This window comes from Rhinopithecus roxellana, chromosome 17 (genome assembly GCF_007565055.1).
Source record: "Rhinopithecus roxellana isolate Shanxi Qingling chromosome 17, ASM756505v1, whole genome shotgun sequence".
Taxonomy (NCBI): domain Eukaryota; kingdom Metazoa; phylum Chordata; class Mammalia; order Primates; family Cercopithecidae; genus Rhinopithecus; species Rhinopithecus roxellana.
Window position 1 is genome coordinate 68232276 of NC_044565.1, and position 14760 is coordinate 68247035.

At 47.1% G+C, this 14760-nt stretch overlaps 1 protein-coding gene across 1 annotated transcript in view; it reads right to left on the minus strand.

The window, feature by feature from the left end:
- Nucleotides 1-9947: 9947 nt before the first annotated feature.
- The window catches only part of ADGRF3 (adhesion G protein-coupled receptor F3), a 42667-nt gene continuing 37854 nt past the window's right edge, over nt 9948-14760 (minus strand). Inside the window, exons 10-14 of the mRNA XM_030921048.1 lie at nt 12511-13893; nt 12024-12065; nt 11871-11933; nt 11356-11411; nt 9948-10968 (exon numbers count right to left, since the gene is read on the minus strand). Coding sequence (XP_030776908.1) covers nt 10947-10968; nt 11356-11411; nt 11871-11933; nt 12024-12065; nt 12511-13893 — 1566 coding nt within the window. The 3' untranslated portion in view covers nt 9948-10946. The remainder of the gene's footprint in view (nt 10969-11355; nt 11412-11870; nt 11934-12023; nt 12066-12510; nt 13894-14760) is intronic.

Consider the following 14760-nt stretch of genomic DNA (forward strand, 5'->3'; position numbering starts at 1 on the left):
CAGGATGATACCAGCACTTCAGGAAACGCGGTAAGGAGAAAAGGCCCAAGTCAGGAAAGCTGGTCCCATAGAGACAAAGGGGAGCTTGATCACCTCTCGGGCACCGACCACTAATCCCACCTAGAGTGGCTGGGGGTGGCAGGAATGGTCTGCCATTTGGATGAAACTTGTGTCCCCACTATTAAGGTGGAAAGGAGAAAATAGGCCGATAGAGTGGCAAGTGCAGCAAGGAAGAGCTTGCTGGCAGGGTGGCAAGAGTGAGTTGCCACCCCAACTGGCAGTGTGTGGGTGCATGTGAACTGGGAACGTGTAGGTGCGTGTGAACCTACCTGCGACACGAAAGAGGCTCGTTTCGTCCAATGAGGAGTCCTGGGGTAGGAGTGGTGCGTGTATGTGTGTGAATGTGGGAGCCTAACTAGGCTCACCTGGGACATGGGAGATTCCCTTTTTGTCCGACGAGGAGTCCTGGGGCAGGAGAGGTGTGTGAAAGTGTGTAAAAGAGACGGTCTTGGGAGAGGCCAGCACAGGGAGTGACAGGGGGAGGCACAGATCCCTTAACACAGGCTGTGTGCTCCGAGGCAAGCACAGGGGAAACCAGACCTAGGACGTTGTATACAGCTGATAAGACCAGCTTCACGGCTGCGGCAGGCTGTGAGAGGGGAAGGCACGTTCCTGGCTAAGCAGTGTCCAAAACTCCCGTAATAGGACCCAGTCTGGTGGACCCAAGAGTAAAAGTGAGAGTGAAAGTGCGCCACAAGGGAGGAAATGGGAGGAAAAGCATCAAAACCAAGTCCTTTGGAGTGCATGACAAAAAATAAATTTTTTAAAAGGATTTAGAGGTGATTATGGGATGAAACTGGATGCTCAAAAGTTAAGGACATACTGTGAATTAGAATCGCCCTCTTTTAGTGTTGGATGGCTGGCCGACCGCACTATAGATAAATTGGCCGTGTGTTTTATGGTGGTGACTAGGGTTGGAGGACAGCCAGGGTATTCAGACCTAGTCTTTATATTGATTCATGGCTAAATGAATGCAGCCCTGCCTAGCAGTTTATTGTAGAACGCTCGCAGCTCACGCTGAGAGAAACTGGCTGTGCTGGCAGCTACAGAGTTAAAGGGAAAGTCGCAGAGCCTTGTAACTCCAAAAGTAAAAAGTGAAAAGGAAAAGCCAAAAGTGAAGGTAAAAATCAGCTGTGCCAGCAACTATAGAGACAAAAGAAAAGTCGCAGGAAAGAGAAAACTGGTTTTGCAAGAACCACAGGAGGGAATAAAGACCCCTCCTCCCTACATTCCAATGTATGCCCCACTTTACCAAGGCTAACTGCCCCTAAAGAGTTAAGTTCAAAGAAATACAGGCTCCTGGTCTCACCCGAGAAGAAAAAATCAGAGCTCTGGGAAGTTAAAGTGAAAGGCTGGAAAAGTCAGGCAGGCTGTCTCAGGTCTGTCTGACCGTGCCCAAGTTATGCTTATGCCTGTTAAGAGGACAAAAAGACCCCCACTAGGACCCAGATGATGCAGTCCAGCTTCAACCCCTACAAAAGTGCCAAGAAGCACTTCTGCCAAAGGCTAAAGGATGGTAAAAGAAAAAGGCAACCAATATAAAAATATCTCAGAGGTGCTCCAGGGTGCAGATAAAAGCACCAACCAGTTTTAAAAAAGACTTTGTGAGGCATTTTGGTTGTACACTCTGTTTAACCCTAAGGCTGCTGAAAATCAGCGCATAGTGGATACAGCATTTGTCAGACAGACCCAAGGAGCTATCAGGCATAAATTGCAGAAGTTAGAAGCTCCGTAGGCGTGAATGCTACTCAGCTTATTAAGGTGGCTACCAAGGTGTACATTAACTGAGATCAAGAGGCAAAAAAGAAAGCTGATCGGAGGCTTAAGAAAGGTAATTTACTAGCAGCAGCCCTTACAGGAAGAGAAGCTGGCTTTGCAGGGAGGCATGGATGCGGGCGTGAACACAGTCATGGAAAAGGCTAATCTGGACAGGAGTTTGAAAGCTGGCAGAGGCTAGAGAGAGATTCATGTGCACAGTGCAAAAGGAAAGGACACTAGAAGGATAAATGTCAAAAGAATAAGGAGAATGGTCAATGGTCTAACACCTGAGTGCAGCGTTCGGTCGCTAGTTGTGGTGCTTCAAAGGCAGACCCTGATCTGAGCAGCTTATCGGTGGCTGAGAATTTAGAGAACTGAGACAGACCGGGCTTCATCATTTTAGGCCCTGGGGAGCCTATAGTCTCTATGGAAGTAGGCCGCCGATTAATGGATTTTTTGGTCGATACTGGTGCTGATTTCTCTGTGGTAACTCACCGATTAGTCACCCCACAAAGAACTGTGCTACTATCGTAGGGGCTACTGGGACCAAAGAAAAGAGGTTGTTTTGCAAATCCAGGAGATGTGTTATTGGGGGACAAAAAGTGCAGCATGAGTTTCTATATATGCCAAATTGTCCAGTGCCCTTGTTGAAAAGAGACTTACTCCAGAAACTGCAGGCACAAATTTCCTTTACACGTAAAGAGAATATGATATTATAGTTTAGAAAGTCTAAGGCAATGGTTTTGACTCTGTCTAAAGAACTGAGAAACGGCGGTTTATAAACCATGTGCCAGGCGGATACTGGAGCCAGACCTACACAATATGTGGGGAATGCTTTTCAAGGTACCAGGTGTATGGGCTGAGGACAAGCCCCCTGGACTTGCTGCAAACAGACCCCCAGTGGTAATAGAGCTTAACCCTTATGTTCCCCGGTACGAGTCTGTCAATACCCACTACCCAGAGAGGCAATTGATGGCATAACAAAACATTTAAATCGGCTCTATGAACATAGGATTATAGTGAAATGCAAGTCCTCCTGGAATACTCCTCAGCTGCCTGTGCACAAGCCAAATGGTGAATACCGGCCAGTTTACAAAGTGTCCAAGGACAAGGCAAAAGTCTGTTTTCAGGAGGTTGGAGATCTAAGATTCATGGTATCCCAAGGCCAGCGCAGGCTTGGAAGTGCACGCAAGGAGGCTGCATGTTCATTGCCCACTCCAGTTTCAAGGCAGCAGGTCAGGGAATTTCTAGGTGTGGCAGGATTCTGCCGAATCTGGATTCCAAACTTCTCCCTTATAGCAAGGCCCTTACATGAGGCTACCAAAGGAAAAGAAAGAGAGCCCCTCCTATGGGAAAAGGAACAGAAAAAGGCCTTCAAAGATATGAAGGAAGCTCTCATCCAAGCCCCGGCACTAAGGTTGCCAGATATAAAAAAGCCCTTCTTTTTGTATGTGGATACATGAAAGGGAATGGCAGTCGGAGTCTTAACTCAGTCGTTGGGCTCTTGGCATCGGCCGGTAACAGGTAACATACTTATCCAAAAGACTGGACTTGGTGGCCTTAGGTTGGCCCCACTGCCTCAGGGCGTTGGCAGCTACTGCAATCCTTATAAAAGATGCAAACAAGCTAGCCCTAGGTCAGAAGTTAATAGTTCGGGTGCCAGGGCCGGGCGCGGTGGCTCAAGCCTGTAATCCCAGCACTTTGGGAGGCCGAGACGGGCGGATCACGAGGTCAGGAGATCGAGACCATCCTGGCTAACACGGTGAAACCCCGTCTCTACTAAAAAAATACAAAAACTAGCCGGGCGAGGTGGCGGGCGCCTGTAGTCCCAGCTACTCGGGAGGCTGAGGCAGGAGAATGGCGTAAACCCGGGAGGCGGAGCTTGCAGTGAGCTGAGATCTGGCCACTGCACTCCAGTCCCGGCGACAGAGCGAGACTCCGCCTCAAAAAAAAAAAAAAAAAAAATAGTTCGGGTGCCACATGCTGTAGTCACCTTAACGGAGCAAAGAGGACATCATTGGCTGTTGAACTCTAGAATGCTAAACTATCAAGGGCTTCTGTGTAAAAATCCCCAGATAACACTGGAGACTGTAAATACCTTGAACCCAGCTACCCTGCTGTCTGTGGAGGAACCTGACTGGAAGGACGGTAGGTTGCCTCACTGCTGGCAGGACCTTCCCCACTGTTGCATAGATTCGGTGGACGAAGTGTTCTCGAGCTGGGAAGTTGTCAGAGATACCCCCTTGGAGAGCCCAGATGTTAAATACTTCACTGATGGTAGCAGTTTCATAACAGATGGGGTGCGATATGCGGGGTATGCGGTAGTGATCCAACACTCGGTAGTCGAGGCTCAAGCCTTACCTTCTGGGACTTCTGCTTAGAGGGCTGAATTAATAGCATTAACTAGATCACTGTTATTGTCCAAGGGGAAGAAAGTAAACATATATACTGATTCAAGGCGTTGCTTTTGCAACCCTGCATGCCCATGGGGCAATATACAAAGAGAGAAGACTTTTGACTACTAAAGGAAAAAAAAAATTTTTTAAAGAGAGAGGAAATTTTGCAATTATTAGAAGCCATATAGGTTCCAGAGAAGGTGGCTGTCATTCATTGCAAAGGACACCAAATCGAAAAAAGCTATGAGGCACAGGGCAACAGAAAGGCAGTCCGAGAGGCTCAGTGGGCAGCAATGACAAGGCTTTACCTGAAGAAAGAACTCTAGCAACGCCTCTCCTTATAGAGCCCCCTTTACCAGAGGTACCCAATTACTCTTCAAGTGAAAAAGCCTGGTTTGGTCAGGAAACAAAAAAAATATATTGAAGGTGGATGGTGGCTGTTCTCTGACAGGAGGCTAGCCATCCCAGAGACCGTAGCCCCAAGGTTTGTGAAGCAGATCCATCAAGGAACACACGTTGGAAGGACGGCCCTAGAGACTTTGATAGGTTGGCATCTCTATGTGCCACAGCTCTCCGCCATCGCCCGTGCTGTTTGTGAACAATGTTTATCCTGTGCCCAGAATAATCCAAAACAAGGACCTACTCGACCTCTAGGAATTCAGGAAGTAGGAGCTGTGCCTTGTGAGAACCTGCTTATAGACTTTACCTAGTTACCTCGAGCAGGAGGTTACCGGTATATGCTAGTGTGTGTTTGCACCTACTTGGGGTGGGTTGAGGCCTTCCCCACCAGAACTGAAAAGGCACAAGGGGTGACACAGTTGCTACTGAAAGACATCATACTAAGGTTTGGGTCGCCTCTAACCCTAGGATCAGACAATGGTCCTGCATTTGTGGCAGAAGTTGTACAACACCTAACTCAACTTTTAAAGATCAAATGGAAACTGCACAGAGCCTACTGACCACAGAGTTCAGGGAAGGTGGAATGCATGAACCAGACACTCAAACAGCTACTGAAGAAATTGTGTAAAAAAACTCATCAAAGGTAGGATCAGGTCTTGCCCATGGTCCTCCTCCGAGTCAAGTGCACCTCCACCAAACAAACTGGGTAGTCGCCCTATGAGATTTTTTTCAGTCGGCCACCCCATCCCCCATCATAAGACAGATTAAAGGTAATCTCTGTAAACTAGAAGAACGAACTTTAAGAAGGCAAATGCAGACTTTTAAGTATGGCCATGTAAAAATGCATGGCTAGGTATAGAAAAATGCCTATAAGTCTAATAGACCCAATACACTCTTTCAAACCTAAGGATTTTGTTTAAGCTAAAAGAATGGAATCCAACCAATCTAGGACCTATATAGGATAGGCCTCATATTGTAATCATGTCTACTACCACTGCTGTTAAACTTGCAGGTGTCACACCTTGGATTCACTATAGCCAGCTGAAACCGGCGGCAGCAGTGACTCCGACGATAACCAGTGGATTAACCAACAAGACCCAGATCGCCCCACCCGAATAGTCCTACGGGGAAACCCAACCACCTGTAAGAAGGACAACTGCCCTGCTCTGACCACGCTGGAGGATGGTCAGTCTACGCACGGCTGAAGCTTGAGGATCCTGCAAGCTCTACTCTGGTCACCTCCTGGAAGCTGACTAGTCTACGCACAGCCGAAGCTAAGAGGACCATCTCCAGATAAGTAAATGTGGATACAGTTTATAAACCTAGTTATAATTCTGTCAAAACTGATTGTTCTGTTGTTATGTTATCATTGCAAATGCTGCAAATGTCTGTGCCCAGAGGAAGGTTTGCCATGCCCATGCCTAGTATAAGCACATTTCTATTACATATACTGATGTTGTTACCATTTCTGCCTATACTAGAAGGGGATAAATCTCTAGAAGGATGTCCACACTGTGTACATACTACCTGGGTAAGGAATACCATAGTTAAAACTTTACTGTACCATACGTACTATAAATGTACAGGAACCAAGTTAGAAACCTACACATACAACCAGAAATAGTCTGCAATGGTTTAACACAGAAGAGGCTTAGCAGGGGCAGCCCTAAACATCTGTACGGAGAACCACAAATCAGATGTCCAGACTGTAACATTCAGTGGTCTACGCTAGCACACCCCCAACACTTATATTCAGGAAGGACTGCTCTGCTAAGTAGTATGTCAATCAAACCAAATTGCAAGACAAGAACATGCAATCCTTTAAATTTTACTATCTTAAAGCCAGAGCTACCTTTTTGGTCTACAGGACAGACAGCACTCTTACGAGTTGATAGACAAGGAGTAGGCCTTGGAGTTCCACTACTAATTGTCAAAAAGACTGGAAGGACTCAATTGTGGGGATGTGTCCAACCCCACAATTCCGGGTCTGTAAGTCATTCTATAAGCACTTTGATCAGTCAGTGCCTGAGCTTCCCCATCAACCAAAACCTTACTTGCTCAACTAGCTAAAAACGTAGCTGGCAGCTTAGAAATTTCCTCATGCTGTGTATGTGGAGAAACTAATATAGGGGACCAGTGGCCATGAGAGGCAAAAAAATGAATGCCACAAGATCACTTCACTTCGCCTATCCCTGCCAGTGAACCAACAGCCTCAGCCAGTGTTTGGCTGTTAAAAACCTCCATAATTAAAAAGTACTGTATCACCTGACCAAAAAAAAAAAAAACAAAACAAAAAAAAAAGGCTTGCACAGAGGCAGTAGGAGAAACAACCTGCCTAGGGCAACAGTATTAGGATGAGACTAAAAACAAAATTCTATGCAGACATGCCCAAAACGACTCCTGCTTACCAGATCCAAACCCTTTCTCTTGGTTCTCTACTCTAAGCCACTCTTGGCATCAGCTAGAGGCTCCAGATGCTTAGAAAGCACCCCCTGGCCTATATTGGATCTGTGGAGGACGGGCATATCGGCTAAATAGACAGGGGCATGTGTGTTAGGAACAATCAAGCCATCCTTCTTTCTAATTCCTCTAAAGCAAGGGGAACTTTTAGGGTATCCAGTTTATAATGAAAATTTAAAAAGAACTAAAAAAAGCATAATTGCAAAAATGACACAAATGTCACAAAAAATGTAGACATAAAAGACTGGAAAGATAATAATGGCTGAGCTGTCGTAGAAATCACAGCTAAAATGCTCAAGTTAGCCCATGTTCCAGTTCAGACTTGCTCCAGATAATCCCCCGATTCCTTGTTTAGAGGATGGTTCTCAACCTTTAAAAGATTCAAAACCCTCACTGGTGGGTTTTTGTTTTTTCTTGGAATCTGCCTCATCCTCCCTTGCCTTTCACCCCTGTAATTAGGAGTATTCATCAACTATAGAGGCAGTAGTAACCTGACACACTGCCACACAGTTGATGGCATTAACCAAATATCAGTGGCTGCCAGTAGAAGAAACAGCTCAGCTCCGCAAAGAGGTGGCAAATAGTGGTGCTTTCTATTAACACCTTTGTTATAAAAAGTACCAAAGTGGGGAAATGCAACAGAAATTAAAAGAAATTAAAGAATGTGTAAGCAAAAACTCAGTTATATGTTAAAAAACAACAACAACAACAACAAAAAAACAACCCAATTCTCCCTGAAGAAGAGAAAGAGCTGGCGTCCCTTAAAATTAACTGCCTGTTCTTCTGTGACTAGTGAGCCTTATCTCTCCCTTTCCCCGGCATTGTGAGAATCTGTTTCTCTAGCTGTGCAGCTCCAAGGTCACTAAACAGGTAATCTCAAGTCATAAAACATGTTGTTCCTTAAAAAGTAAAAAATAATATAATGCATGTCTCAATTAAATAACTCTCTTTGCTTCTCGCTTCTGTAATATGCTTCCCCCTGCACAGATCTCCCCTCGCCCCACAAAATGCTTAAAAGGTAGCTTAACTCTTTGCTCGAGGCTCAGTGCTTTAAATGTTAATCCGACTAGGTCTGTGCACCTAAATAATGAAATAATTCCTCTTCAACCCCTCGGTCTCTCTGATTCTTTAATTATCCCGCTGCAATATAGTCTAAATATTTTTCCCTATCTCTAGGTGTAGCTATACATCATCATTTTTAATGACCACATGGTATTCCTTTGTATGACTATATCCTAGTTTATTTTTCCAGCTGCCTCTTTTTAGAGGACATAAACATACTGGAATGCACACTGTTTGTGCACATTATCTGTTCACTCATCCACTTCTCTTTCTCTCGCTCTTTCTTTTTTTTCTTTTGGAGACAGGGTGTCACTCTGTTGCCTAGGCTGGAGTGCAGTGGTGTGATCACTGCAGCCTCAACCTCCTTGGCTCAGGCAATCCTCCCACCTCAGCCTCCTGAGTACCTGGAACCACAGGCATGTGCCACCACACCTGGCTAATTTTTAATTTTTTTTTTTTTTTTCTAGAGATAGGGTCCTCCCTATGTTGCCCAGGCTCGTCTTGAACTCCTGGGCTCAAGTGATCCTTCCACCTCAGACTCCCAAAGTGCTGGGGTTACAGGCGTGAGCCACTGTGCCTAGCCCACTTATTTTTTTAAGCCATCTTTTTAGAAATGGAATTGCTGCTGAGTGTCAGTTTTCTTACCTTTGTCTCTAAAGTCTTCTTTTACAGTCCTGTCTTGTTTTGTTTTGTTTTGTTTTATGGTTAGAGCCAAGCAGACAAGAACTTGATGTCATTCCATCTGTCAATTCTGTGGTGTGGCTTTTTTGGGGGGTTTTTTTTTGGGAAGGAGTCTCTCTCTGTTGCCCAGGCTAGAGTAGAGTGGCGCAATCTTGGCTCACTGCGACCTCCGTCTCCCTGGTTCAAGCAATTCTCTTGCCTCAGCCTCCTGAGTGGCTGGGACTACAGGAATGTGCCACCACACCTGGTGAATTTTTGTATTTTTAGTGGAGACAAGGTTTCACCATGTTGGCCAGGCTGGTCTTGAACTCCCGATCTCATGTGATCTGCCCACCTGGGCCTCCCAAAGTGCTGGGATTACAGGCGTGAGCCACAGTGCCCGGTGTAATTCTGTGTGTTTTTACCAGCAGAGCATGCATTGAGTATGTGCAAACATTTGCGAAGGAAAATTAGAGCACATATATCTACAGAAGCGCACTCAGAAAGGGGACCCTGTTGCTTCTGAAGTGAAAGAGTATTATTTGGATTTATAACCAAGAGATACTTTTGTAATTTATCAAATGAAAACTGTAACTATCAATGAAGTGAAAGTGAAATGAAGTGGAGTTGAGAGGTGTCTATACTACAAGGCAGAGCCTGCCCTGTCTTAGTCACCATCTGCCTCCTACAGGGCTGGAGTGAGTGTGAGGCTTAGAAACACCATGATGGCCCTGCTGTATTGGTGGCTCCTCTTTGAAAGTATAATGAATCCACTTATAGAAACATTTGGGCTGGGCGCGGTGGCTCAAGCCTGTAATCCCAGCACTTTGGGAGGCCGAGACGGGCGGATCACGAGGTCAGGAGATCTAGACTATCCTGGCTAACACGGTGAAACCCCGTTTCTACTAAAAAAAAAAAATACAAAAAACTAGCTGGGCGAGGTGGCGGGCGCCTGTAGTCCCAGCCACTCAGGAGGCTGAGGCAAGAGAATGGCGTGAACCCGGGAGGCGGAGCTTGCAGTAAGCCCAGATCGTGCCACTGCCCTCCAACCTGGGCGACAGAGCGAGACTCTGTCTCAAAAAAAAAAAAAAAAAAAAAAAGAAAAAGAAAAAGAAACATTTGGGCCAATTTATACACAATTAAAATATTCACACTAATCATTAAGTGAAACACCATTAAGTAATGGTGTTTGTAAGAAAAGTGTTTTCAACAGCACGTGATAGCATATCCATTTTTGTTTTAACAGAAAATGCCCCCATCCCATTTTATAAAAAATATCCATGAATTGCATAATTAACAAAGACCGATTCATCACTTTTTTCATGTATCTAGTTTAAAAATTTCTCAGAATCCTGTATCTTCCTCTTGTGAATTCCCTAAGTTAATTCAGCCAGATAGGTATCTTGGTCTCTTCAAAAAGATTTTGTTAAATCTATCTTCTCTATATCTAGTATTAATTTTTAAATATAAATTAAACGTTATTAATTGATATAAATTTATATTAAACTTTAAAGTTTTATAATCTATTCTTACAACGTGCTCATATCAATCAATACCTCTTTCTATACATGGATACGGTTATGAAACTTACATTTTATATATTTTTTTTAAAGGTTAAAGAAAGAGGGACCAATTAACTTCATCTTTTCCTAGACTTGAGAAGAGACAAACCAAGTTCTGCCCTTCATCTCCAATGTTTGGAAGATCAGAGGTTCCTGTCAATTAAGTCGTCCTTTCTTCATAACTATTGCAAAAGAAATCATCAGAAATCACTGAATAGGTCAATTAAAACCATTTTTATCAAACATATTCATTCACAACATGTATTGTTGTAGTTAAAAACTGGTTGAGAAAGTTTACTTGTAATTATTACGCACTTTGGTATCTGTTGATTATTTCTGGAGCAAAGGCAGTCTTATTCATTAGGTGGCTTTAGCTAATTTTTCCTGCTATTGTTGCTGGATACTTTAGAAATGAGAAGGGATGTGAGCTGTAAGATAAATGAGTGTGCTAAGGGAAATACAAGCCTGACTTTCTCAAGGGCTGAGTTCCGGGAGGCAGGAAGAGTTCAGAGCATTGGGCCAGGGCTCATCTGGTGGGTTCAAGCACACAGCCTCAACTCCCTTGCAGGAACATGGGTCCGTGTGTGGTTCACTCTGAAGCATCTGTCTTCCTGTGAAAGAGCTCGGGAGTGGTGAGTGGATACCGAGCCCAACTTCTGCAGGCTGCCCTCCCCTCTGGATACCAAGCCCACCCATGGTAATCCCTTCAAGGCATGACTCTCATGATAATAAAAAGTGTGATAATGTGAAAAGGAATTTTCAGAGAAACTGAGTCAAGGACTGGTGGTGGTGAAACTTCTTGCTTTCTTGGAAAGCAAGAGAAGGTGCTATGCCTTCTGCTCTCTGACATTTCCACCGTCTCCCACCCATCTAGCAATGGCTACCCTAGAAAAACCTGAAAGAGGAGGCTTCTCTCCAGAACTTTGCCAGGAGGCCCTTTGCCACACCATCCTCGATCCACCCTGCTTACACTGCCCCTGAGAAAGTCTAGTTCTCACCTGGCAGTGTCACTTCCTCCTTTGCTGTGTTCCAAGATGTAGCCTTCATTTGTGGACTAGGAAGGGGTGGAAAGGCCCAGTTGCAGGGCAATTATTATTATTGTCAACTCTCCCTTGAAAAGGTTGTATCCATTTTACTTGCTCACATGCACTCCTGCCTGGGCTGCAGGAATCCTAGAAATTTTGCTCTCCGCTATAGTAACTCCCATGAGTACTGATCCCACACTTTTCCTTCAAATGCCAACCGGAGGCAGATTTTTAGATGGAGAAACCAGAGACAAGAGAATCAGTGGGAGTCCGGGTGATAATCAGGAACCCGGGACCCTGATCCTGACTGCTCTGACCAGGCTGCTCATTTCACTGGTGGGGAGCTGGAACCTGAAACCTGCTCATTCTAAAAAACAACCCGTCTTCTCTCAACTTCTGACTGTGCCCTTGTCCTCAGAGGAAGGCCATGGAATGCCTTCTGACATGCTCTCAGAGAGAGAGCTGAAGATCTGAAGCCAGCAACTCACCAGGGAGATGGTGGAGTTGGGGGCTTGGGCACGGCAGAAGCGTTTGCGCAAAGCTTCTTGTACCTGCGGGAGAGGTAAATGCTCCATTTATGCCAGCCACAGCCCCGGCCTGTGGGCTGCAAGTGAGGCAGGGGGTTAGGTGGGCAGACTCACCTTCTTGTCCATGAGGCAACCAAACAATAGGATGAAGACACCCTGAGAAGAGGGACATGGGGATAAGCTGGTCAAGGAGGAAGGGATCTACCCGAATCAACGTGCTTCTTCTGTCCTGTGTAATTCACATGCAAAGGCTTCTCGTCTCAATTTTTGTTACCACCATTTGGTGCATAGGATCTATTTCAGATGCTTTTCTTATTGTTATCGTTATAAAAGGGATAGTAAAGGATTGGGTACTGACAATTTCCTGAGTTCTCCAACAAAATCAGCTATTATTTTACAGATAAGAAAACCAAAGCTCAGAGAGGTTATATAATTTGTCCAAAGTTATCCAGCTACTCAGTGGAGGAACTGGGATCCACACCTTCCAAAATTCCTGAACCTATGTTTCTTCTGCTCCACCTTGGTACCTCCTAGAGAAGAGATCAGCAGTGACTTAGACCATCTAAAAGGGCAAAAAGCACAACCACCCCCTATCACCTACCTGGAAGGTGTTGAGAATGGTGAAGATGTAATGAGGGACTGTGGAGACTTCCTCTAACAGAGTGGCCAGGCCCAGCACCCAGGTGAGGCCAAAGATGGGTGTGAGAATGAGCAGGGCTTTGATCACCCCCAGCAGAGCTTGGCGCTTCTCCGCTGGGGGTCCCTCTGACAGCGAAGGTCTCAGCAGCTTCAGCATGGCCATGGCTAGTACCAGCCCATTCACACCTACAATAGCCAGCACTGGCCCCACAAAGGTGTATAACGCCCCTCCCTTCCCATCCAACCAGCATTCCCCCTCCCTCAGGTATTGCCCTTGAGGTAGGTAGAGCCCCAGGGTGACACCCGCCAACGCCAGTGGGCACAAGTAGCCCAGGAGCACCATCAGGGGGAGAACTCGGTGCTTCGGCAGCTGGTGAAAGACAAAGAGCAGCTGGTGGGCCAATACCAGGGCCTGCGCCAGCATCCAGAAAAAGGTGGCCAGGTAGAGGAAATGACAGAGGAAGGTGGCAGCCAGGCAGAGCGGGCTTTGCGGCCCTGGCGGGAGGAAGGGGGCACCTAGGAAGCAAGTGTCTGCGGCCAGCAAGCAGAGCACCATGTTGAGCAGGGCGGCGTGGCGGAAATAGGAGACCTTGTTCTGCACCACAACTCTCCAGACCAGCCTGTACACACCCAGGCACACAAGCAGCGCCAGTATGGAAGCTCCCAAGCCCACTTGAGTAAGCAGCACCAGAGCAGGTTCTTCCGGAACAGTGTGTGGGGACATGAGGACGGAGAAGGCAGTGAGGTGCTGGCAGAGGCATCGAGCAGTGGGCCTGGCACTGGCCGCCTGTGCCTGGCACCCTTCTTTGGACCAACCCCCCCTGCCCTGGAAGAGACTGTGATCCCAGAAGACACAATGAGGGGAACCATTCGTGTTCCCAAAGTCCATGATGACCTCGCCCTGGCTGAAGGCCTGGTCGCCTGCCATGATGGAAATGACAAGGACCAGGCCAGGAGTGGCATAGAGGAAATCCCCCAGCCCTTGTCCATAGTTTGAAGGCAGAAGGTGGTCCAGTTTTCGCAACACCAGGCTAGTAATACTTATTTCAGTTCCATTATGGACCAGTGGGGCCAGTGAGTGCCCAGGAATCTGAGCCTGCAGTGGGGGCCGAGTAGGGAAGGAGATGCTGTAGTTAGCAGGAAACGTGGGTCCAAACAGCTGGTTCTGCAGCAGCACATTGGGCAAGCTGAAGGTGAAGGGGTGGTCCTGTGGGCACAGGCTGCATGCCAGGGTCTCCACAGCCAGCAGGAGAGTCGAGCCTGCCCAGGGCTTCCGGGCTTGGGCCAGGGTCCACAGAGGCCTGGTGTCCATATCTAGGACCTTGTCTGTGGCAATCAGGAGATTCTGCAGCACCCAACAGAAAGATGAGCCCCGTCTGCTGGCGCCCACAGGACTGAGCTGGGGGCAGTGAGAACTACAGGCCCCACACCTTCCCTTCCCAGTCCAGGGTGTGACCCAAGGTTGGAGAGAAAAGGGAGAGGAAGACAGGCCTGTGAAGGGAGACTTCCTAGACGGGAAGAACGGGGAGCTGTTTGGCCAACCACCTTGGGGCATCTTTAAGGATATGTCCCCTGACCTGCACCCAGCCCCTCTGCTGAAAACCCTTCTTCCCCCTCCATCCCTTGGGGCCACCCAGGTTCTCAGAAGGGATTTCTCCCATTCTTTGGCATCTCCAGGTCTGCAAAGCTAGGAATGGTGACCAGCAGTGATAGAGGGCACTGTGTCCTGGAGGTGACGGCCACACGTATGTCTGTGCATTCACATATGCTATGCATTCCCAGGCATGAACGGTGTGTAATGTCATTGCCCTTTGTTACACTTTTGGCTGCAGCTCATGGGTCACCAATGTATGCCCATACTGAGAGCCGATTTAGGTGAGCCCGGCAAAGCCAAGCACACTTTAGCATCTTCACGGAAACTTCCTGTCTGTGTCATAGCCACACGCGTGCTTGCGCACACGTGCCTCAGGCCTGTCTCCACACCCTTTCCTGCCTCCAGCCCCCATGTGCTCCCAGCGCCAGGCCTTCTCCATTCTGCAGCCTCAGAGGCTGGTGTCTGAGAGGAGAAATGGACCAGGAGCAGGCCCCCAGACTCTGGAAAGGTCTGCTGCCCGACAGCCCATGGTGATGTCAGAGGGACAGAAGTGCCCACAGATGGGGAGTCTTCACCCCCTGACTGCCCAGCTGGCAACCACTGTGGCTCAGAGATCTC